The 24,564-nt window shown below is 42.8% G+C and overlaps 1 protein-coding gene across 1 annotated transcript in view; it reads left to right on the top strand.

The window, feature by feature from the left end:
• The window catches only part of CLVS1 (clavesin 1), a 75,293-nt gene that overhangs the window by 32,410 nt on the left and 18,319 nt on the right, over nt 1-24,564 (top strand). The window contains exon 3 of the mRNA XM_084848054.1: nt 24,408-24,518. Within this exon, the coding sequence (XP_084704180.1) occupies nt 24,408-24,518 (111 nt within the window). The remainder of the gene's footprint in view (nt 1-24,407; nt 24,519-24,564) is intronic.

Raw genomic sequence — 24,564 nt, 5'->3', positions numbered from 1 at the left:
CAGCACTAGGGCCAGACAATAAGGCCAGGGTGGGCAACCGGTGTCCATCCTGATGTTATTGGACTGCAGCTCCCATCAGCCCTAGCCAGTATAGACAATAGTGAAGGCTGATGGGAGCTGCAGTCGAGCAACAGCTGGATGGCCATATGTTGTCCACTCCGGCAATACAGCTTTGTTAGGGAGCACATGTAGAGTAGCAAGGCTGTGATAGAAGAGGGTGGCCAGGATTCCCATAACACTCTCAGTCCATCCCGCTGACAACATTGCACAAGCACGTGGATATCTGTGGGGGGCCATCAGACTGGAGACAGAGGATGACTAATCTGGATAGGATACATAGTGCATCGTTGCAACAAGAAGATGCCCTATTCAATCCTATCTCATATCCCACAGCAACCTTATTGAGGCCTTGACTTGTTTCATCTTCCTCTTAGGAACATACCCCCAGTAGGAGCCAGTCTTGACTTGGAAGGACCTGTGGATAAGCAGGAGGGAAACAAGAGCGAGGTCTAGTAATTCACAGGTTGTTTATCTGTGCATACACACTGTCATGCAGCTGTGCACAAGTGGAGCATGCCTCACGTACTGATGATCCACTCATTCTGTGCCTGGATTGGGGCCACACTGATTAATGTCCAGAAGTAGAATTCCTGACAAAGTTTGAAGTTGTGATAAGACGTTTGTGCAGCTCTTTCACCCGGGTGAACAACGTTCATGAATGTGTTCCTTTTAGGAGTGGATTGTATTTTCCTTATAATTTATTATTGGGTGGCAACAGAATTGCTTAGCTCTGTTATTTGTTCTAAATGGATAATAGCTTACTTTACCATTGATCCAGTAAGATCTGTGCGGAGCGCCATGGGACATTTTTTCTGCACTATGTCCTTTCTCTTTGCTTGATTCTGTAGGTCAGTATGCTTCATATATCATATGAATGAACCAGCACCTTCGATAGCTTCTTTGGTGTTCTGGCTGGTTCTGACTGAAACCCAGAATGGATTTGCAGCCCCACCAAAATCGGAGCCACCTGCCTCCACTGAATGGGCAATGTGATAGTTGTCATCCAAATAAAGAAACTCTGCTGACAGAAAATATTCGTAATTTAGCGTGAAGTTAAAATTGATCTCCAAAATGTAAATAGTAAATATACAGAATAATCCCAGGCTCAATTTTGCCCTAATCCTAACATTTTATAAAGTCATAATAATATTTTAACTTAGGCCACCTTGAGTGAAAAGAATGATTATACAGATGTGCCAGAATTATAGTTCAGTTCACCTCGATTGCACCATGATAGGCTGCAATCCTGTGCATGCTTACCGAGGGGCATGTCCCATTGAACGTAGTGGGAGTTATGTCTAAGTGAACATGCATAGCATAGCATTGTGTCATAACAGTTGAATTATTTAATCTTGGGGGGCTTTCATTACTGAAACGTAGTATTGCTAGTAAGCAAAAGGCTAACTAGTTCAACTTTCTGCCACAAGGAAGGACCATCCATCTAAAAACCGTAATTTCCCCCTCCTCGCAATAGCCAAGGCAATCCAGACTACAATATGTAGCAAGCAAAGAGCAGGTGCTTCACAGAATGGACATTAGGAATGGACAAAATGTACAAATCTGCCTATATCCAGTACGAGGGATGTCCATCATTGGGAAATCCAGCCCTCTTGGGGCTCGATGGATTTCCCCAGAGACCCTGGCCAGGTTTGTGGATTTCAGCTTTATTCTTTTCTCTAAAAAAGGCAAGATACGCAAATTGTGGCTGCAGTTAGTGTATCTTGGGCAAATTGTGGCCGTAATTAGTATAATTTGTGCAAATTGCAGCTGTTAAGTGCTTAGTTATGTGCAAATTGTGGCCGCAATTTATGCATAACTAAGCACTTTATGGCCTCAATTTGCGCAAATTATGCTAATTACGGTTGTAATTTGCCCAAGATATGCAAATGACAGCTGCAATTTGCCTATCTTGCTGCTCTTAGAGAAAAAAATAAAGCTGAAATCTGGAAGCCACATGCAACCCTCCTTCTCTCCCTGCCGTTGCCAACACCAGCAGGGAGAGCAGGTCCACTGCAGATTCCACAGGCTGGATTCTTAGGAATCCTGTCCTTTCAATCCATTGAGGATTTCTCCTGCATGCATCCCTTATGGACATACAGTCCAAAATAATTCTAGGTACGTCGCAGCTAGTAAGGGAAAACCTGTGCTTTTTGATGCTTAAAAACTGCCACTGGATCTCCCAGGGTGATCAAACTACCACTAGGGAAAATGAACCCCACAGCGTTTGTTGCAATAGTAAAACAGAGATAATGGTCAAGAAAATGTATAGTTAGATAGCCCAAGTCATGCATAGCATATTTAGTTCAGCAGGGAATCAGTGGAGGTTTGCCCCTAAGAGACCTGACTGTATCATAGGGTAAATTGTGTGCATTTTTGTGTGCAGTGTGTGTGTGTGTGTGGGGGGGGTATATTTGCAACAACAACAAAAAACATTGCAAGGCAATGTAAAAATAATTTACACTGAATTCTATTATTGTTTAAATTGTTTTTTGTGTATTTGTAAAAACCCCTGAGGACCTATGTTAGGGCCAAAAGGCAGTATAGAAATGTCTTTGCAGGTACACAAGTAAAATAAAAATAGAGGTATATTTTTGGTTTTCAGGTTACTACTGTCTGACTACAATCCCCATCACAAACTGCTTAGGCTGGAGGAGCTTAGGTTCCAATCTGATACTCTTTAATGAGCTTCCGCCGTGCATTAAAAACGTGGTTGTTCAGGCAGGCATTTGGGGTGGGTTAGGGTATTTTAGAAAACTTTTTATTGTAGAATTTTATTGTTCTAAACTGTTTTATTATATGCTGTACATCGCCCAGAGTGGTATTTATTATTATTTAAATAATAAATAAATAAAAATAAATACTCAGTGACCTGGGAGCAAGGCCCATTGAAATCAAGAGACTTACTTCTGAGTAGACATATATCAGATTGTGCCATTAATTGAGTTCAGCCAGAGTACTTTGCAGTAAATAACTTGTGCATTGCAGCCATTGTATGGTTCTCTGTAATGTCACCTGCTGAATCTGGTTTTGGTGGTCTCCCAGGCTGCGTGGTTCTCTCTTGTGAACATCGGGCAATGCAAGATCAGTCTTCAGTGTCATTTCCATTTCAATGGTTGATTATTTCATTCTTCCCAAGGCTGAAATAGAGTGTAGGTGGCATTTATAATAAACTTTCTTGATATTATATTTGTTTCCCTAGAGACAGAGATCAAAAAGCAAACAAAAAAAAGGTTACGTTCTTCAAGAACATCTGCTATTCTCTTTTCATCAAGCTACTGCACAAACACTGTACTGATGAATACTGACGGATAATGCAGTATTTTATATACAAACTAGCAAGGGTCTCTCACGAACTTATGAAGGGTTTGCAGTTTGTGGGTGGCAAAGAGCAATCGTTCTGCTGTGGTGGTGCCTTTGAAAAGCAACTGCCAAAATAACGTAATGCTCCTTGTTTCTTCATTCTCAACTAACTTTTCTATCAAATTGGTTCCATTTAAAGATAAATAAGGCAATCGCTGCATAATGACATAAGCTCTACGGTGGTAGCAGAAAGTAAAATGTGTATTATACACACCAACACGATGCTGTTGATTCCCACTGAGATGGTTTGGTTTGTTGTATTCTAAGTAATAGATATGACAACTGTGCATTAGGTCCACCAAAGTTACCAGCCTACCAAAATGTTTTTAGCACATATTTTAGTCATGCATAGGTCAATGAGGTCATGAAAGGAGGAAAGACCAATTCCTAACAAAAATAAAATAAGGATTAAAAACAGAATCTTGATTGAAACATAAAATAGATTAAAAACACAATATGAACCCACCCACGCCCAATACCCAACCACTTCCATAGAATCACAGAATAGTAGGGTTGGCAGGGGCCTACAAAGCCATCAAGTCCAACCCCCTGCTCAGTGCAGGAATCTAGGTCAAAGCATCCCTGACAGATGGCTATCCAGCCTCGTCTTGAATGCCTCCAGTTTGGGAGAGCCCACCACCTCCCTAGGTAATTGGTTCCATTGTCGTATTGCTCTAACAGTCAGGACGTTTTTCCTGATGTTCAGCCGGAATCACCTGTAACTTGAGCCCATTATTCCATGTCCTGCACTCTGGGATGATGGAGAAGGGATTCTGGCCTTCCTCTCTGTGACAACCTTCCAAGTACTTGAAGAGCACTATCATATCTCCCCCCAATCTTCTCTTCTCAAGTCTAAACATGCCCAGTTCTTTCAGTCTCTCCTCATTTGGAAGCTATACTACCATTAACGCCTCCCAAAATAGCATTTGCCTTTTTTGCAGCCACATCCCATTGTTGGCTCATATTCAGCTTGTGATCTGCAACAATTCCACGATCCTTCTCACTTGTAGTATTGCTAAGCCAAGTTTCCTCCATCTTGTAACGGTGCATTTGGTTTCTTTTTCCCAGGTGCAAAACTTGGCATTTATCCCTATTCGAAGTCATTCTGTTGTTTTCTGCCCAGCGCTCCAGCCTATCAAGATCACTTTAAATTCTGGTCCTGTCTTCCAGGGTATTAGCTATCTCATCCAATTTTGTCTCATCAGCAAATTTGATAAGCATTCCCTGCACCTCCTCCTCCAAGTCATTAATACAAATGTTGAAGAGCACTGGGCCCAGGACTGAGCCCTGCGGTACCTCGCTCGTTACCTCTCCCCAGTTGGAGAAGATCCCATTGATAAGCACTCTTGGAGTCCAGTTCTGTAGCCAACTGTGGATCCACCTGACAGTTGTTTCATCTAGTCCATTTTTAGCTAGTTTGCTCATCAGGATATCACGGTGCACTTTGTCGAAAGCTTTGCTGAAGTCGAGGTATATTATGTCCACAGCATTCCCACAGCCCACAAGGGAGGTTACCTGATCAAAAAATGAGATCAGATTAGCCTGGCAGGACTTGTTCTTGACAAATCCATGTTTGCTTCCAGTAATCACGGCATTGTTTTCAAGGTGCTTCCAGATGGATTGCTTTATCATCTGCTCCAGAATTTTCCCAGGGTTTGATGTCAGACTGACTGGTCTGTAGGTTCCTCCTTTTTGCCCTTTTTAAAGATAGGGACAACATTAGCCTTGCTCCAATCATCTGGCACTTCACCCATCTTCCATGATTTCTCAAAGAGAATAAGACAGTGGTTCTGAGAGTTCTTCTATCAGTTCCTTTATTACTCTAGGATGCAGTTCATCTGGCCCTGGAGATTTGAACTCATTCAAAGGAATTAGGTGTTGCTTGACCATATGCCTGTCGATCTCAAGCCGCAATCCTGCCCTTTCAGCCTGTACTTCGTCTTTGCCAGGGGGGTCATAGACCCTCTTTCAGGAGAAGACTGAGCTGAAGTAGGAACAGAGCTCCTCTGCCTTTTCTTTGTCATCTGTTATCATTTTGCCATCCTTATTTAATAGCTGAACCACCATTTCTTTCCTCTGCCTTTTACTATGCACGTATCTGAAGAAAGCCTTTTTGTTGCTTTTAGCCTCCCTCGCTAACCTCAGCTCGTTCTCAGCTTTAGCCTTCCTGATGCCACCCCTGCAATTCTGTGCTACCTGCCTGTACTCTTCCTTTGTAGCTTTGTCTTCCTTCCTATATGTGTCCTTTTTTGTTTTCAGGTCATCTCTAAGGGTTTTGTGAAGCCACGTTGGTTTCTTCTGTTGGCTTCCATCTTTTTTTCTTGTTGGAATTGTTTGCAATTGTGCCTTTAGAATTTCCTTTTTTAGAAACTCCCACCCAACTTGGACTCCTTTTCTCATTAGAGTCACTTGCCATGGGACCTTACGGATCATTGTTCTGAGTTTATTAAAATTGGCTTTCCTAAAATCCAGGGTACTCATTTGTCTACACTCGGCTTTTACTTCCTTTAGAATCAAGAACTCAAGTATAACATGGTCACTTTCCTCCAGAGTTCCCGTAACTGCTACTTTATCCACTTTAAAACCCCTTCAGCAACAAACCAGCTTACATGCCGAAGACCTGCCTGAATTAAACTGCCTTTGCCTGCTGGTGGAAGGACAACAAAGTGAGAGTCAGCCTGGCACTCTCTGCAGGGAAAGTCAAAGCTTGGGTCAGCCACTGAGAAGGCTCTCCCTAGCAGCTCTGCTGTTTCCACATTATCCTGCGTTTGTTTTAAGTTTCCATGAACGTGTGCATTTAACTACATATTTCTAAACATATTTTCTCTCAGGATATGCATCTCTAAAAGCATTTTGATTACTATTTTGAGCCAAGAAATGCATCAGAATATCTGGAACATGCTGATCCACACATCATTCTGGGCAATGCAGGAAGTGGGGATTAGGTCACATCAGAAGCCAAATTCCTTAAGCATCCCAATTAATGAATCTGTAATCTTATATGATAGTGTACAAACACAAATACATTATTTCCTCTTATATGCGCAGAATTTCTCTCACTCCCATGCACAGCCCCACACTCTTGGCACTCATGCTGCTGCACAAATATAAACTGAGGGCCCCTGCCTGATCTTGCTCCTCCTACTCTAAAGCTGCTGCTCCTACTCTAAAGCACGATTATAGGTGCTAGGCCAAGCAAGCGAGAGGAAAGCAGGCAGATGAGCAGGTAAGCAGAATCCCAATATCTGCCCTTCTTGCCACCATCACCATGCTTATGGAGACTGTGGGCAGAGCAGGCTCTGAGCTTCGACAGATTCCCCAGACTTTCTCAGCAGTTCCGACAGCTGCCTGAGCTTAAAGCCTGCTCTGCACATGAGGTTCACTGCCGGGAGGTGATGAAGTGCAGGGGTTCAGGCAGCCAAAAACTTTTAGGTCACTGCATATGGTTGCCAAGAGCCCCAAAGTGATTCAGAGACCAAACAACCAGAAAGCAGCCCTTTCATGCTGATCAGATTCATTTGCTCCTTCATACTGTTGCCTTCAACTTTTAAGCGAAGATAATGGTGCTGGGTTCTTTGACCAATAGCTATGTTCATTGACCTTAATGCTAATGAGGATGTTGCACTCAGCTTTAAAAGTAAAAAAAAAAAAAAAAAAAGACCTTAGGGAAGTGATAGTAACAGCAGCAGCATCAGAATACTGCTCAGCATTTTGAATGGGTAAAAGGGAGTTTGGGGTCAAGAAGCTGGATACCAGATTCTGGTATCATCACTCTGTCATGTTTATTTGTTCGGAAAAAAACAGAGGCGATCACAAGAGTCCCATATGTCTAAGAACAGAGAAGTAGGCAAGAATCAGAATCAAAGGTTGCCATAACAACATAACTGATATTATTACCATAACGTAAGCAATATTCAGATTTATCTAAATAGACAAAACATCATGATTACATTAAATGACCTCTGTGGCAGGGAATACCTACTTTTTAATTTAATTCCTGTCCACTTCCTGGTGTTCCTACAGTTAATTCACAGACATTGTGCTAATGTGTCATTCACGTCTGTGAGCTTGCATTCATGCTTAGAAATATGTTTCTCTATCTGTGTTGTTGTGTGCCAGTCACTACCTCCTGCTAGGCCCCTCCAAGCAATGGCCTTTGTTTTCCTGTTTCTTAATCTCTTGGCATATTAATTAACACACATTTTTCCATTTGTTTGTGAGGATGACATACCCTCCTGTAAATGTCAGAGTGCATGGTTTTTTGAGTACTACAGAGAAACAGTAGAAGCAGTGGAGGCTGGTGGCTCTGATGTCAGTGGGGCTTCGTACCTTGGATAGCTCCTTTAGAGTTCTGACTGGAACCCAGGGCAGATTCACCCATCCACTAACAATGGAGCCACCAACCTCCACTGAGTAGAAGAGCACATGTGTAGTCTATTCTGAGCGGATGGCCAGGCAAGCATTTGATTTGCCAGCATGGAATACATACCAGCTGCTTGTCAGTTAGAGATCCAACTACAATCATGCAAAGAGGTGTGTGAAGGTCAGAGGAAGGGGAATTGCTACTACAAAGCCACTGAAGACTGTGTACATGGGCAGATTTGCTGTGGTTTCTTCTTCTATACTTCCTACTGGTGAAAAGGCATTGTGAGAATTGATTGAAAATGGACCAACACCAGGCTACTAACCTCTCTTCCATCTGAATGTCTTGCGATCCCTCTCCCATCTTGGCTGGCAGAGCAGTTGAAGATGAGAAGGTTGACAGACATGGAGACTTACCAGTGATGTTATAGAATCCAGCCTTTCCCCAAGCTGCTGGCTTCCAGATGTTTTAGACTTAAAAACTCATCAGCCCCTGCAAGCATGGCCAATGGCCAGAAATCCTGGGAGTAGTGGTTCAAAACATCTGGAAGGCACCGGGTTGAGGAAGGCTGTTATAGAACTTAATTTAAACAATAATTCCAGTGAGAATTAACTTAAAATACAGAAGTTCTGTCACCAAGCAGCAGCCCTCCCATCAAGCTGCAGGGGAGAGGAAGAAAAGCTAATCAGGGCTTTTCCATCTGCTGTGCTTAGAGACCAGCTCCTTTGGATTCCTCCTCTTTGTGAATTATTTCTATCCCAGCTGGTCCTTATAGGAACTCTGTGGCTTTAAAGAACTGGGGCCCAAGTTTGCATTTTCTGCTCCTCCCTCTTCAACCCTTTTTCCTCTTTGTCATGTCTTTTAAACTGTAAGCTTCAGGGCAGGGACTTTATTCTTGTTGTTTTAATTGATCTGTAAGCAGCTCTAGGAGCTTTTTTTGGCTAAATAGAGGGGTAAAAATCCTTTTAATAAATAAAAGATGATCCCTCATTTGCACTTCTTCTTTTTTTCTTTTTCTGTTATAATTGTATGTGCCACTAGCTAGACATATTTTAAATGTCAATAAAACAAAAATAAGGAAGAGAGGTGGAAATAAGTAAAGAATTTATATTCTGTCTCTGCTTCTTGCCTCAAGTAACCTCTGGATTACCATGCAAGCAATGCCTGTGCTTCCATATTTGTAAATTACACATAATCTTTTATTTATATAATTCATTTTGAAGTGATTGAAACAATCCATCAAACTGAATTGGAAGGGGGCAACCCCATGTTCCCCTTCTCCCATATAGCAGAAGGCTGCCCTGTTTTAAATGTCTTCCATGGGTGATTCTAATGCACTGCAAAGAAAGGCAATTGTAATGAATAAAGCTCAAAATGTTATCTATCCATCACTGCGGTGACAACTTTCCTGTGCAATTTGTTATTGTCATTTTGAATTGTTAGCATTAATCATAATGGATATCAAAGACATTTGCTTATAGCTTGATTTGTATTGTGATGGCATGGTTGCATTAATTAAAAAGTGTGTGTGTGTGGTGGGGGGGGGGAACGTTAGACCAGAGCAAGCTTTTCCATTTGTCCTTGAGGTTATTTGGGCATAGAAAAAGCAGAGAGAGAGAGAGAGAGAGAGAGAGAGAATAAATGGAGCAACGGTAAAAGCAAAGGGGAAGTAGACATGGAGATTTAAGGAGCAGCTTGATTATTCACTGTGATAATGCATGTGAACATAGAGTCATAGGGTTGGGAGGGGCCTGCAAGACCATCGAGTCCAACCCCCTGCTCAACGCAGGAAGCCTGATTCCCAGGCGGCCTCCCATCCAAGTACTAACCAGGGCTGACCCTGCTTAGCTTCCGAGATCAGGTGCATCCAGCCCTTTGATGAGTGATGCCCAGCTCAGATTCTCTCACAGGGTTGAATCCAGAATCCTTGTTCCATGTCTCCAGAGTGGATTTGGAGGGTGCACAGGGGGCTGCACAGGGGAGGAGATGATGTGGAAGTCCCATTCCTCAAGCAGTATCCTCGCAAAAGCGGACAAGAATTCTAGATCCATCCCCTGGTGTGCACACTCTGTATGTCATATAACACAGAGAATGACATCAGCAGCGTCTACCTGCCCCAGAGCAACCATCCATTCACAGCTGCTGATGCCATTGGGGCACAAGCGTGTGCTTCCACGCTTGTGTGGTTGTGGCAGCCTCCACAGCCAGCCATGCTGAAAGGTACCTATTGCTCTGCCGTGGCTGCTGGCAGTTTCACCAATCGAACCTCCTCATTGGTTAGCCCTGTTCTCCTTAGGTGAGCTCAGTATTCAGCTCAGTGATTTTGTCTAGAGGGAAAATGCTTGATGGGACAAGCTGCAGGGGAGGAAGCAGGGGGCACGGAGGCAGGTCAGCAGTCCACCCTTTTGCTGATAGACACACAGAAGAACTGCCACCATCTTATTTAGTTTGACCCCGTCTGCCATTAGAAGGAATGGGGGACAGTCGGGTTTATGTCCATACTAAATAAATAAATGGGGGAGGGGGACCTAGCATAGCAGGCCAGTTTCTGTGAGCCTCTCCTTGCAGATGTTTCAAGCAGGCTATAAATCACCGTCAAAATCTTCAGGGGAAAGAAACAAGTTGTCCTTTCAGGAGCCAAACACAAGTCATGCTCCTGGGTTATGGCACTGAATTGTATTATAATGATAGGACACTGCGTGATGTACTCTGCCTCTCAGAAGAGTCAAAAGGGCTCAGAAGCATTTCCCCCTCTTTATTCTCTCAAAGGATGCAGGATATCGCTTATTATCACAGGGAACAGTGTCCAATCTCTTTTTCTCACAGCCTCTGTATTTCAGGAGACGAAGTTTCTGGTCTCGTCAGTTATTTATTTATTCATTCATTCATTCAATTTATTAATTGCCCATCTGTCTGGCCACCCAGCCACTCTGGGCGATGTACAAAGCATACAACCAAACAGTTTAAAACAATAAAATTCTACAATAAAAACATTTTCTAAAATACCCTAACCCACCCCAAATGCCTGCTGGAACAACCACATTTTTAATGGGAAGCTCATTAAAGAGGGGACATGGCAGAGTCCCCTAGGGAGAGAGTTCCACAGAGTGGGGGCCAACACAGAGAAGGCCCTCTCCCTCGTCCTCACCAGTCTAGCTGTCCTGGCTGATGATGGGACAGAGAGAAGGCCATCCGAGGCTGATCTTGTTAAGCGTCCTGTCTGGTGTTGCTGGAGGCGCTCCTTAAGATAGGCTGGGCCGGAACCATATAGGGTTTTAAAGGTCAAAACCAACACCTTGAATTTGGCCCGGAGTGATGTGATCTCGCCGGCGGCTGCCTTTAATCAGGCAAGCCGCCGTGTTCTGTACCAGCTGCAGCTTCCGAACTGTCTTCAAGGGTAACCCCACGTAGAGCACATTACAGTAGTCTAAACGAGAGGAGACCAGGGCATGTACTACCGATGGGAGCAGATGGTCAGGAAGGAAGGGGCACAGCCACTGTATCAGATGGAGTTGATACAGTGCTGTCCGGCTCACAGCTGACACCTGAGCCTCCATGGACAGCTGGGAGTCTAAGATGACCCCCAAGTTGTGGACCTGGTCTTTCAAGGGTAACCATACCCCATTCAACACCAGGTCAACATCCCCCAGCCTCCTCTTGTCTCCCACCAAAAGTACCTCGGTCTTGTCAGGGTTCAGCTTCAGCTTGTTCCTCCCCATCCAGCCACTCACCATCTCCAGACATTTGGATAGGGATTCTACGGCCAACCTTGGTGAAGATTTGAACAAGAGGTAGAGCTGCGTTTCATCCGCATAATGATGACACCGCACCCCAGACCTCCTGATGATCGCCCCCAGTGGCTTCACATAGATGTTAAATAGCATCGGGGAGAGGATGGAACCCTATGGCACCGCACAAGTGAGCGGCCACGGGTCTGAAACCTCTTCTTCCAGGGCTACCCTCTGGTACCTGCTGGAGACGAAGGACCGGAACCACTGCAATACAATGTCTCCGTGTGCCTCTCCTCTGTTATAAATTCCAGAGGGGTGGCAGTGTTAATCTGTTGGAGCAAAACTAGCAAGGGGTTGGGTCCAAATTAAAGCTGGATCAACTGCACTGATGGAAGTAGATTTCCCTCCCCACTCCTTCGTATTGTAGCCCCTCCAGCCCCCAGAAAATGCTACACAGAGTCAGGAAAGCCCACTGAATGGCATGAACTGTAGTGTGTGTGTGGTGGGGGAGGGAGGAGATCCCCCAAAATTGGACAGAGGGACCGTTTGTGAGTGGACCCCTACCTGTTGTGGAAGGCAGATCCTGGATCCAAGCCAAAGACTTCTAGGATGTCTTAAAGACTAATCAAGTTATTGTGGCATAACCTCTAATGCATCCAAACCCAGTTCACTAGTTGCACGAAATTACCTAAATGGGTGGAGAAATATACCCTGAGTACTGCATCCCAAGATGGCCATGCTGGCTGGGGATGATGGGAGTTGTGGCCCAACACATCTGGAGGCTGTCAGGTTGGGGAAGGTTGAAATACAGAATCCAGTCTGATGTATAAAAGATCCAATCTGCATGGGCGTGAGCTACTTCCAAATAGTGACCATTGGTGATAAATAAGCATATAGAAGTCAATAGCAAACATAAACACTTAAAAAGCGACAACTGGTTTTTGTAGTAAGTAAATCACTCCCAGGATTTGCTGAGACCAAATTCCCCAGTGTCAATTTTACTAATGTTGTTTCTCTTTGAAATGTTTTGTTGCACTATGTCAGCCTTCCCAATCTAATGCACTCTAGATGTGTTAGAAGACTGCAACTCCAAGAATTCCTACCTGAGAGTTGGCCATGCCAGTTGGGAATTATGGGAGTTCCAGTCCAACATATCTGGAAGATTGGGGAAGACTGGACTATAGTAATGGTCAGGTCTGCTATAGGGATATTAAAATGAGAGCAGAGCTAAAAGTTCTCAGAAGAATCTTCTCAGATTTAATTGAGGGACAACAGTTTTTGTGAATCTGTGCCCTCCACACCATTTTTGCCACACCCACTTCTGATTCAATTGCTCTCCCTGCTGCTGCTGACCATGGTTGTTGTTGTTGTTGTTGTTGTTGTTAAAGCAACCTTTCCACTCTGCTCTTACTCCAGACAGAAGCATTGCTTGCTAATTCTGCCTTCACTCTGATAGCATCCATCTTCAAGCCACATCAGAGAGAGGGCAAAATTAAGAATGTAGGAAGCTGCCAGCTAGCCCAATATCATCTACACACAGGGAGTGGGGGGCTCACCAGGGCTTCAGGCAGGGGTCTTTCCCAGCCCTACTTAGAGACACCAGGGACTGAACCTGGAATTGAAACTGGACCTCTCCCATGCAAAGCATATGCTCTACCACTGAGCTGCAGCCTATGCCTACAAAGCAATGCTTCCTGGCCCTCACTCTGGTGTCATCAAGACAGACACCACGAGGGTGAAGACAGAGTTAGGAAGCAATGTATCCTGTCTGGAGAGGAAAAGCAATGGAAGGAATTTTTTTAAAAGCAAACAAATGAAAAACAGCCAGAGGAAAGAGACTGAAGCTACCACTCCTAAGTGGGATGAAAAGTTGTGTGTGTGTGTGTGTGTCTTTAAATACCAATGTATGAATGTCCAAGAAACCTTATCTGGCCATCTCTCTTAGATATGTGTAATGATGTTCAAAGACTGTGTACACATTTGTAGGCTATGCACATTATGTATTTACTGCAAGGAACATTAATGTAACACCAGATGTTCCTACAGCAATCATAATATTTGGAGTTGCCCTACTTACTTATTTTTGGGTGGATGGGTGTCAGTGTGCATGTCAAGGAAATGTTCAGATGAATGTCTATTCAATTTGAATCAATTTGCCCAAGAATATGTCATGGAGGGCGCAATCCTGTGGGGATAGGCGGCCACCTCCGAACTCTGTGGTGACCGCCTATCCAATGCAGGGCAGGAGAAGTGCGGAGGAGATGATTCGATTTCAGCGGTCTAGCCATGGGAGTGGGGGAAGTGGCTGCCGGACGATACATAGGATGTATCATACCGGCATTTCTGCAGTCACCTCCTTGGAACGCCCCCCCCCAGAATGCCCCATTTTCGCCCCTCCACATTCCTCTTCCGAGTGCAGAGCGTGGGGCCATTCCAAGCTGCCTGTGAGGCAGCGCGGGAGGGGAGGGGAAGGTTGGTTGTCTGGGAACTGAAGTCGGTTCCCAGAAACTGACATATCCTATGGCTATCTAGCCTCTGACTAGCAGCCATAGGATTGCTCCCTTAATTGATTCTGAATATAATGGATTGCCACACAAGCCATCAGTCAGGACTGTATAATGAACCCAAAAGAAGGAAAGGGCTGTAGTTTTAAAGTCAGTTGTCATTTGTGAAATAAAAGGCAAGTGCTACTAGGATATCCTTAACTGTGTTCTGTTTTGTTGTACTCATCTGTGTTAACCAAAGCTGGGGGCATTTATTCTCTCTGTGGCATTTTGGTAGAAGTCCCTGCTTGAAAGCCTAGATGTGCAGATACTGCCAGGGTGAGTGGCATGATAATAAAAGGTGCTGTAGAAATGGCCTTTTATATAATAAAAGGTGCTGCAGAAATGGCCTGGATTCCTTTGGTAATATGGCCTAGGAGAAGGGGCACATTTAAGAGAGATTGGCAAATGGTAGAGAGAAGTATTTCAAATATAGCTTTTGGTTTTATACTTCCAGTCGCATGCAAAATTTGAGCTCCAGGTGGTTACTCACATTCATTCTCTCTCACCAAACCCAACCTTTTGCTACATTTTGCACCCTGGGGTCTAACTACATGTTGCGTTGACTATGTAGCATGTAGTTCTATCTGTGTGTGTGGGGGGGGGGTTCTCCTTAAAAATAAGCATGGAAGCTTTCAATTCAGAGCAGGACTGAAGGATGTAGGGAGAGAGCATGGGGGTGATCTTTGTCGGGACTGTAGTTGGAGAGGGAAGGATTAAGCCTGTCCTTATGACATACTGAAGTCCTGATCCAGATTGAGAGCCCTCACACTTATTTTAAGTTAAAAAAAAATACACACAAAAAGACCCAAGACAACCCAACAGCCAACATAAGTTACATGCCACATATTTAATATAATGTGCAGTTGGAGCTGTTTGTCTTCCTTGTTCCCAGGTTCAACACCTCCCCCTGCACCCCAACTTCCAGCTTGCCTTATTTTGATCAAGCAAAGATGATGAAAAACACAAAACAAAGGACAAAGTTAGCCATATTGGCTCATAAGAAAACAATCCAAACCCCACACTTGGGCAATACCTTTATTAGGACCAACCGAAATCCCACAAAATCAAATAAGCTTTTGATTTCCCCAGAACTCTTCATCAGCAAAAGAGCAAGGGATAGGGGAAGAAAGAAAGTCCCCAAAATTGGCCAGTTGTTGTGGCCATGAGGTCTGAAGTTTAGATAAACTCGGTCTCGAAATGGAGATTTGCAGTCTGAATGAATTAGCCAGTAGTAGGTGTTGTAGGTATCAGATTACACCTAGCAATGCATTTTGGGAAGCATGAGCAATGGCTAATCTCTATTTCTGAAAACAGGAGGGCCAGCTGTAACTCTGATCTGCCTCCTGCCTTGGTCAAAACACACAGGGTCCCAAGGCAGCATAAAGCAGGCTTCCGTTATAATCAGTTATATTATATTCTGTTATATTAAAAAGATGTATATGTTGAAGTCATAGCAAAGATTATAATGGAATTATTGAAAAACTGGCTGTTCAGTTTGTACAGGGATTTTTATATTCTCTGCTTGTCTAAGGTACAATAATGTTTAATTATGTCAGCCTGCCAGACAGGAGGACCATCTTGTTTTTCACATCCATCTAAATCCTGCTGCTAGGCAGACATCCTCCAGAGACTTCCTACTAATCACCACTCTTACTAGACAACTGGGCTTTCTGCTTCCTCCTGATGGTTCATCTCCAAACAGCCAAATGAGATGATTCACCATAAGGTGGCAGTAGCCATGAGTGCTTAGGCTGGTGCGCCGCCGCCATCTGCACCTGTTCGTCGACAGGAACCTAATTTGCTTTGACACTGACACTCAGATTGGATGCTCTGAACATGCTTTATGTGGGGCTGCTTTTGAACACTTCTCAGAAACTATAGCTGGTTCAGAATATGGCTGCCAGGTTGATTTCAGGGAACATACCATGCTAGCCTTGAAACAACTTCACTGGTTCAACTTTTTCATGGCAACAATGTACACTGATTATAAGCTTTGATGATTACTGTACCATTATAAGAGTTTTGGTTTATATTTTATGTATACAGTCCTACTGGGAAGCAATGACATATTTTGTAAGTAAAGCCAGATTGAAGCCCAGGCTCATATTTAGACATTCATGATAAGATATTTAGCCTTGGTAATGGCCTAATTGAACCTTCCCCAACCTGATATCCTCTGGATGATTTGGACTGCAACTCCCAACATTTCTGACCATTGACTGTCCTAGGTACAGCTGATGGGAGCTGCAGTCCAAATCATCCAGAGGGTATCAGGTTGGGGAGGGCTGACCCACCATCTTCTCTTTAGGGTCTATGTTGGGTCATTCCCCCTTTGGAAGCAAGGTGCAGCCCTAAAACATGCTTGCCACGCTGTGACTCTATGATGAACCTTGTACGCCCTCTCTCTCTCTGGTACCCACCTCCAGTGAACATGACAAACTGCCACTTTTAAGTCCTGCTTTTAAAAAAAAAGATTCTATGTTTAAGTCATTTGCTTCTAGTTTGTACAACTTATAGCCTAAAGATATATGTTCATAATTTATTATTTCAGCACTGCCTGGTTACTGCTAGGAAACCACAGAGCCATGCCTTCTGGACTGTTAAGGCATCACATTTATTATACCAAATGTAAGGCAAGTAAGTTGCTCTCTAATTTGTAACCTCAGGTTCAGAATGAATAATAGTTTAACCCATAAAACATTATCCAAAAATACACTTGAAAAGCTAAAATTAGGCCCTTGCTTATTTCTGATTCCTTAAAGAAAGCTTGTAGCACAAGGCAGCTTACAGTAATCTTGTTAAAAACAAACAATGGAGCAAATCATGTAACAAAAATAGCATCAGATCAAATTTTATATATATAGGGAACAAACAATAAAATCAGTAAAAAGCAAAATTAGCAGAATTTTTTTAAAAAAAGTCTTTAGGGCCCATTTAAAGGCCATCATAAAGGAGCCAAGCAGATTTCTTGGGGGAAGAAATTCCACAAGTTTGGGACGAACGCTGACAAGGCCCTGTCCCTGGTACCCGTCAACCTGATCAATCTTAGTGGTGGGCCAGAGAGCAGGGCCACTGATGTTAGGGTCTGGGCAGGTTAACCAGATTAAGGTAAATAGGGTTTCCAACTTTGCAGCTAGCTGCAGTTAGAACGTTAGGGATTATGTAGTGACAGCATGAATCTGTTCTCTTCCAAAAGGTGAACAAAGGTGGTATGCAGACCCAAGACTATGTCTGCCTTATCTGTGAAAGTGCACCCATGATACTAAACAAAATATTGATGGTTGATGCATCAGTTAAGAATGACTTTCCTTTTAAAAGTGATGCCTAAGTACACACACGCACACACACACACACACACACACACCTACCTGAAATGGCAACTTTCGCACAGAATTTGAAACCTCACAAAATAGCTATGGCTATAGCTGGGAAGCAGTGGAGTCCACTACATTCGTACATCTGTTCTTCCACACAGCTATGGCCACAAAGCCACCTCACAGAAGACATGTATGAACTGGACCTTAAAAAGAAGGGAGTTTCAGAAAAGGACACTGAATTCTACCTAGTTAATATACTTTCAATGAACTTATTTAACAGTCACAGTACCTATTTTTGCATTTTGGCCCCTATCTAGCTAAAATTTGTTGTGCAATAGGATTTATATTTGTTGTGATTAATTTGTTCCAACTAATTTGGCTATTTGGCCTAATATTCAGCCTATTTGGCTAATAAGATTTATTTATTTCTTTATTACACCTCCATACCGCCATAGCCAAAGCTCTCTGGGCAGTTCAGAGCAATTAAAACCATGAAATACAACAAGATAAAATGTAATACAAATGTTTAAAACTACAGTATGAAATAAAAATAATAACCAAATAGAAACTCAAAGTAGTGCAAAGATTTAACATGCAGTACCAGATTTAAAACAAAAACTGAAAAACTGAAATGCCTGGGAGGTCTTCACCTGGCACCAAAAAGAGCACAATGTAGGCGCCAGGTGAGCCTTTTTTGTCTTGGGAATTATAGTTTACAGCTTTGCTAACAAGGACACATTTTGAAATTCTGAAAAGATTAATGTCTTGAGAGTGACAGCAAAAATGAGGGCAAATGTGACATGTCCATGTGAAAGAATGAATTGTGAGGCGGGTTGCATGGAAAAGATCATATAGAAAGAAACCTTTATTTGGACATGGTAGCAGTCACAATGTATGTTTCTTTCTGGCTTGGTGCATTCATTATCATCTGCCTATTCGCTAACAGAAAACAAAGTATATTGTAACTGTGTTGCTGGCTCTTTCCTTTTCATGCTCATGTTTCTCTATTTATCCCAAGCTCTACACAGTACAAGATGACAGACCAAACGAGGAGTAAATTAGAAGAACAAAATGAGCGTTAGGGTTGTTGTTATCCCCTGGACAGTCTGACTGGACTTAGAAATGTAGCTTCTCTGAGATAATTATCTGTTGCTGGTCTGATGACTCTAAGTGAGCAATGAGAAGCTAATGGGTCACAATGAGCCCGAAGCTTGCAGACATTGTGGCATTAAAATTAAAAGCTGCCTAGAGATCTTGATCCTAGCAACAGCATTCATTCCGCAGCCTCCTCTGGCATGGGGACAATGTGGATCATCACCCCAAGATTATGTGGCTTCCAACTATAATTCCATTAAACAGTGGTGAAGACTATTCAGATCTGATCATCTCTGTTACAATTCTGATCACACCACAAGTCATGTCCCTTGAAATGTACCTCCCTTGAGGCTGAGCCTCTGTGGGAACTATGTTTACACTTTTGAGAATCTTGGCCTTGATCCACATATCCTTGCATGTAGCGGCACACAAAACATGTCTGCTTCACTGGATGCCCTATGTGATTTGTATTGGCCAGACTAATAGGGATGGGGGAAACATTTGTTTGGTTTGCATTTTAATGCAAACTTCCCTAATTTCAAACTTTTGAACCAATATATGAGTCGAAACTTAGTTTTCCTTTGAAATTTGCACTTCTCCGAATTGTGCAATGGCCATCTCCAATAAAAACATACCTACAAAGATATGTGCATTAGTGGACAGTGCACGCAAATGTGTGTGTATAAGTGAAAACTGCTTGCAGAAAATTGCATCCAAAAAAGCATGTATTGGGAGAAATGCACACAAAAATGCATAAAATCCTCAAAGTTCAGGGTGAACTGAACTTAAGACTGGAAGCATGAGCTACCTAAATTGACAGATTTGTTCATCCCTACAGATCAAAGACTGGTGCTTTTTGCTTTGATACTGTTGATCAGGACAAGAGAAACCTATATCTAGGCTCCTCACCTGCCCACATAGGTAATGAGCCTTATCAGAATGGGCAGTGCCAACAGCCATCACAATGGCATAATATGGAGTCCTGATCCAGGAATGGAAACCCCATGTGCAGCACTCTTTCCTATGTGCATGACTCAATCCAAAAGGAGATACGTACATGGAACCCTGCTTCTCTACATGGATCACCTTTGCTGGACCCCGTTGCTTCTGCTTAATGTATTCTGAAAGAGATTCAATAATCAGTTATCGTTTCTGTGGAAGCCACTTGAAGTTTTCTGCCTTACACATGAAATCTCACTGAGATTGACAATTTAACAAAGCTCTTCAACCCAATTATGTATATTTTAATGGGTGTGCCCCACATTGGATTGCTGTTTTGGTTTTGTGATCTATTTTGAACCCTTGGGGTGGAGTCAGCTATAAATTTAATGAAATGGAATAAATGTTAAAAAATAATTGGATATAAGTTATGTTGACTGGCATTCATATCGAAGAACATACATAAGCCTCCGAGCTGTGTCCCGAAAGGTCAGTATGCATAGAGGGAGACATGATAAGGATCCAACCCGGTTTCTAACACTTAATTAATTAATTACATTTATATCCCAACTTTTTCCTCTTGCAAGGAACCCAAAGCAGTTTATATGATCCTCCTCCTCTCCATTTTATCCTCATTACAACCTTGTGAAGTAGGTTAGGCTGAGAGTCAGTGACTGGCCCAAAGTTACCCTGTGAGTTTCATGTCCAAGTGGAAACTACAACCTGAATCTCCCAAGTCCTAGTCCAACACTCTAACCACTATGCCATAGTATAAGTGTAATTCTTACAGAGTTTAGTGGAACTTGCTTCTATATCACATCTTTAGTTTTGGGGTGTTAGCAAGCATGATAGTGGCGAGAGAGTTCTAAAGTGCTGCACGTTAGTATATATCTGATTATTTGATTAGTAAAGTTAGAACGGTTGAAACTTCAAAGCTAAAATTTATTTTGGTTCATCATAAAATATGGCATGAAGATGATGCAAATGCAGATCAAAATTTCTCAGTCAAGTCCTTTACTCTGTATAGTATATAGTAGTTTGTCTGAGAAATTTTTATCTGTATTTGCAAAATACTAAAATATTATAGCATATAACTTGGTTTATTGGCACCGTTTGCCAACAGCAAAATAAACAGAAAGTGTGGAGGGCTTCATTATATTGCAGCAATGATTATGGGAAACCATTGTGAATTCCTAAGTTTATTACTTTGTAAATAAGACAAAAAACAAAGACCGTGGGAAACATACATGTGCAATATTTCCGGTAGAAGATTAAGTATGATCATTCCCTAGCACAACCCAACATATTCTAACTGAGCTTGTAAAGTAGAAAAATAACATATGTAACTCAGACTCTTCTATGGTTCTCTGTTATTAAATCCTTGTTTAGAAACAAAAAAATAGAAGATTGAAACAGTTGTTATGCTTCGAGACTAGAAATGTGAAAATTAACATGTTCCAACTGCACGTTAAAGCCTTTTTAAAATGTGAGTTTTGTATGGACAAATGCTTCCAGATTGTCAGTACTGATCTATGGCAGCTATGATTGCCTAACCAACTAACCTAGAGTGTTAGAAATGCACTTCCTGGCTGCAGCTGTTGAGGAGATCCTGGTTCCTATAGTCCAGATGCTGCAACATTGCAATTATGCAGATGATTATATATAGATGTCTGTGTGGGCCCATGATATTATCTGTGCTTTCCTGGGGACATGAGCTTTGCACATATGCAGTCTGGTCCCAGTCTTCCATGTTATGGTGAGATGTACCATATTTCTATTTAAATTATAATAATTATTTCTAAATTTGCTTCTTTCCATATAAATTGACATATGCAGATTTTATGCACATCCGTGTCACTTTTTGTGGTGATCCGTTTTCTCGTTTTTGGTGATTCATAAGTGGCTCTCCTTGGGCTGGGGCTGGGGGTGGGATTGGGGACACAACCTCTGGTCCAACCCCCACAGCCCCTGCCCCCCATCCCCACTATCTAGACATTGGGGAAACATCAGAGAGGTGTCCCACTCTACACACACAGCCTCCCCACCCCTCATGATTTAGAACCATGATTAGGGAGATGAAACCTCAAAATGATCTTAAATAAGAGAATTGTATTTTCTGTCGCAAACCAGCATGTTCTAAGTGAACTGCTACAATAAGTGGAATAAGATCATTTTGCTACAGGGGATGGGGGGAAGCAAACTGCTGAAACCTGTTGGGCATATTGCATCACAAAATAAAAGGATGTTAGTTTGAACATCATTTTGAGGTTTTGCCTCCAGTATCCGAGGCAGTATTCCAATATCAGAGGCAGTAATCATATGTAAACTAGTTGCTGGGGAACATGAGTAGGAGGACGCTATTGCACTTAGGTCTTACTTATGGGTTTCCCACAGGCAACTGATGGGCCACTGTGTGAACAGAATGCTGGAGTAGATGGATTCTTGGTCTGATCCAGCATGGCTCCTCTTATGTTCTTATGGTTGTTGTTTGTTTGTTTGTTTGTTTGTCTCTAAATGCCTGGCCTGACAGATCTGGCCTTTCCAGATGCTTGGACATTCTCTGTGCCTATGTAACTTTGCCTTGCTTAACAATATCGCTAAACAATGTCAAGAAACCATCCTACTGCACTGATTTCATGGCATGAAAATCCAGTCTTCTCCAACAATGTTAGGCAAAACCTGTGGTTGTATAAATTCCAGTAAAGTGAATTTCAGATGCATACTGACTGTATACTCACACATTGCGGCAGGGCTCTTGATCACGTAAGGATGAATTCCAGTGGAGTAGCTGTGTTAACACAAAGAGAGAGAGTATGTGGCACCTTAGCAACTACTAAATGCCACACAAAATGTCATTAGTGATCATGCCCTTGCTCTGGGTCTGAATAGCAGATTATCCCATATTTTCAATATCCTCTAAGCCAACGGTGCCCAGCTACTAGATTCTATTCTCCGCTGGTCTGTTATCCTGACAGTGGTTCATGGGCCAGACCAGAAGTATCTTTTGCAACAAACTGACCCCTTCAAATGGCCAGAAGCCTCACTTAAGTGAGGGCCAAAACAAATATCACTTTAAGGGTGCAATCCTATGCATGTTAAGACAGAAGAAAGTCCTACAACTACCAGCATTCCCCAGCCAGCATGGTTGGCTGAGGAATGCTAGGAGTTGTAGGACTTCTTTCTGTTTAAACATGCATAGATTGCACCCTAAACCTGTGTCTAGGAGCTATGTCTTTTTTTCATTTTTACTCTAGTGTATGCACAAGGGACCCCATCTGGATCTTAAAAGCCTCCCCCCACCACCCACACACGGGTCCCATTTCCAGATTAGGTCTGCTACACCTACTGTAGAGTAAAAATGAAAAGAAAAACAAACAAAAATAGCTCTTAGGTACAGATTTAAAGTGATGTCTGTTTTGGCCCCGATGCCATGTAGCAGTAAGGGCTCTCCAGTTATTGTGCACACACCCAGGAATAGCATTTCATATACCTAACATTTGTACGTTTACTTATTACATGAAGAGTGTCATTGTTCCTTATAATTTGGAAACACAATTATTTTCCTTATGATTGAAACTGTGAGCAAACTCTCTCTCTCTCTCTCTCTCTCTCTCTCTCTCTTTCTTTCTTCCATAGCTTGATTTAAAGTTTGGTAGGGGCACTAGGGGTCAGATACAATTGCCCATAGACCACTAACAGGGCATTCCTGTTGTCTGCAATCAGGTGGCACAGCGCTGCAGTCTTCTGAGATGTATCTAAAAGCTGACTCGTTGCTCAACCGTGCTGATGAATATCTGCTGGGACTCTAGCATTGTCCTGTTTCTGCCTGTCAGAATTGACGGAGAGAGATTTTGCCATTCTCCCCACTACCTTGGGGATAACAATGGAGACTGTCCAAAAGACTTTAAACAACCTTTTAAACTCATCCTCCTCCCTCAACACACTTTGCTCTGAAACCCAATCCTTCCTTTGTCACAACTTTGTTACCACCTTGATGCGCACCTGACGTTGTGGACAGTTCCTTGCCAATCCACTTGTCTCTTCAATAGTGTTTTTAAAAAACAACAACACCCAAAAAGGTTCATTTAAGTGATCTCAAACAGCAGAGAAACTGTTTTTCTTCATGGGTGTAACTGGGATGTACTGTCAGACCTTAGCTCCTTTGCTGCTGGAAAAAAACAAAGGAAACCAGTTTGTTTCCTGGCATTTGTATGAATCGAATGTTGAGATTAAATAGAATTTGTGATATCGAACAACCCTAAAAGTCACTCCAGAAGCCTGCCATTCCTCTGTACATGCCATTCCACTTACCTGGAAATAGGATACTTTTGCAGACAACTCTGGGAGAGGCAACTCTACCTGCATGCTAATTTGCCCGCTATCTGTACAAAACCACAAAAGCAAGCGCTTGTCTGCGTCAGTTTCCATGGTGCTGTCACGCCGTTCCCTCTCGACAGCTTCACTTATCAACATTTTCCACCCGTCCTCCTCGTCTGCATAATGTGCTATTCATTCACCCAGAAAGTTCAGCTATTGTAATGATGGCTTAGGCTGGGGGGTGGGAGAGAGAAAGGCATCAGAGGTGAAGAGGTGAGCTGTGTTCACAGAGGTGTATGGGAACTTGGTTCTGTAGCACAATGAGGAATTAGAAAACATGATCCCTCTCACATTCACACTGCATACACACTGTAAGACATGCATACACACACACACACACACACACACACACACACACACACAGAACTAGGATGGTGTCTGAGCCAAAGCTAGTTGAGATCTAACTGGTTTCAAACACACACTCAAATCCATTCAATCGTATAAAAAAATGGTGGTAAGAGAATGGTAAAACAAGTGGGGCCTATGTCTGTTGTAGTTTCTCAGTCACCATGCATCAATTAACCGGCAAACATGTCTGTCTGACTGACTCTAGCCTTGCTGCTTGCCCATCTAACTGGCTGTCTCTGTTAATTGGCATCCATTTCTTTCTTCTCCACAGGACAGCTTTCCTGCTCGCTTTGGGGGAGTCCATTTTGTGAACCAGCCATGGTACATCCATGCCCTGTACACACTCATCAAGCCCTTCCTCAAAGACAAGACAAGGAAAAGGGTAATTAGAGAATGAAATGAGCCGGCAAGCCTGGCATACAGCGATC

This window comes from Heloderma suspectum, chromosome 4 (genome assembly GCF_057233095.1).
Source record: "Heloderma suspectum isolate Gila_16-S chromosome 4, 16-S_ref, whole genome shotgun sequence".
Classification (NCBI taxonomy): Eukaryota; Metazoa; Chordata; class Lepidosauria; order Squamata; family Helodermatidae; genus Heloderma; species Heloderma suspectum.
Note: the sequence above shows the minus strand (reverse complement) of the source record. Positions and strands in the feature narration are given on the sequence as shown.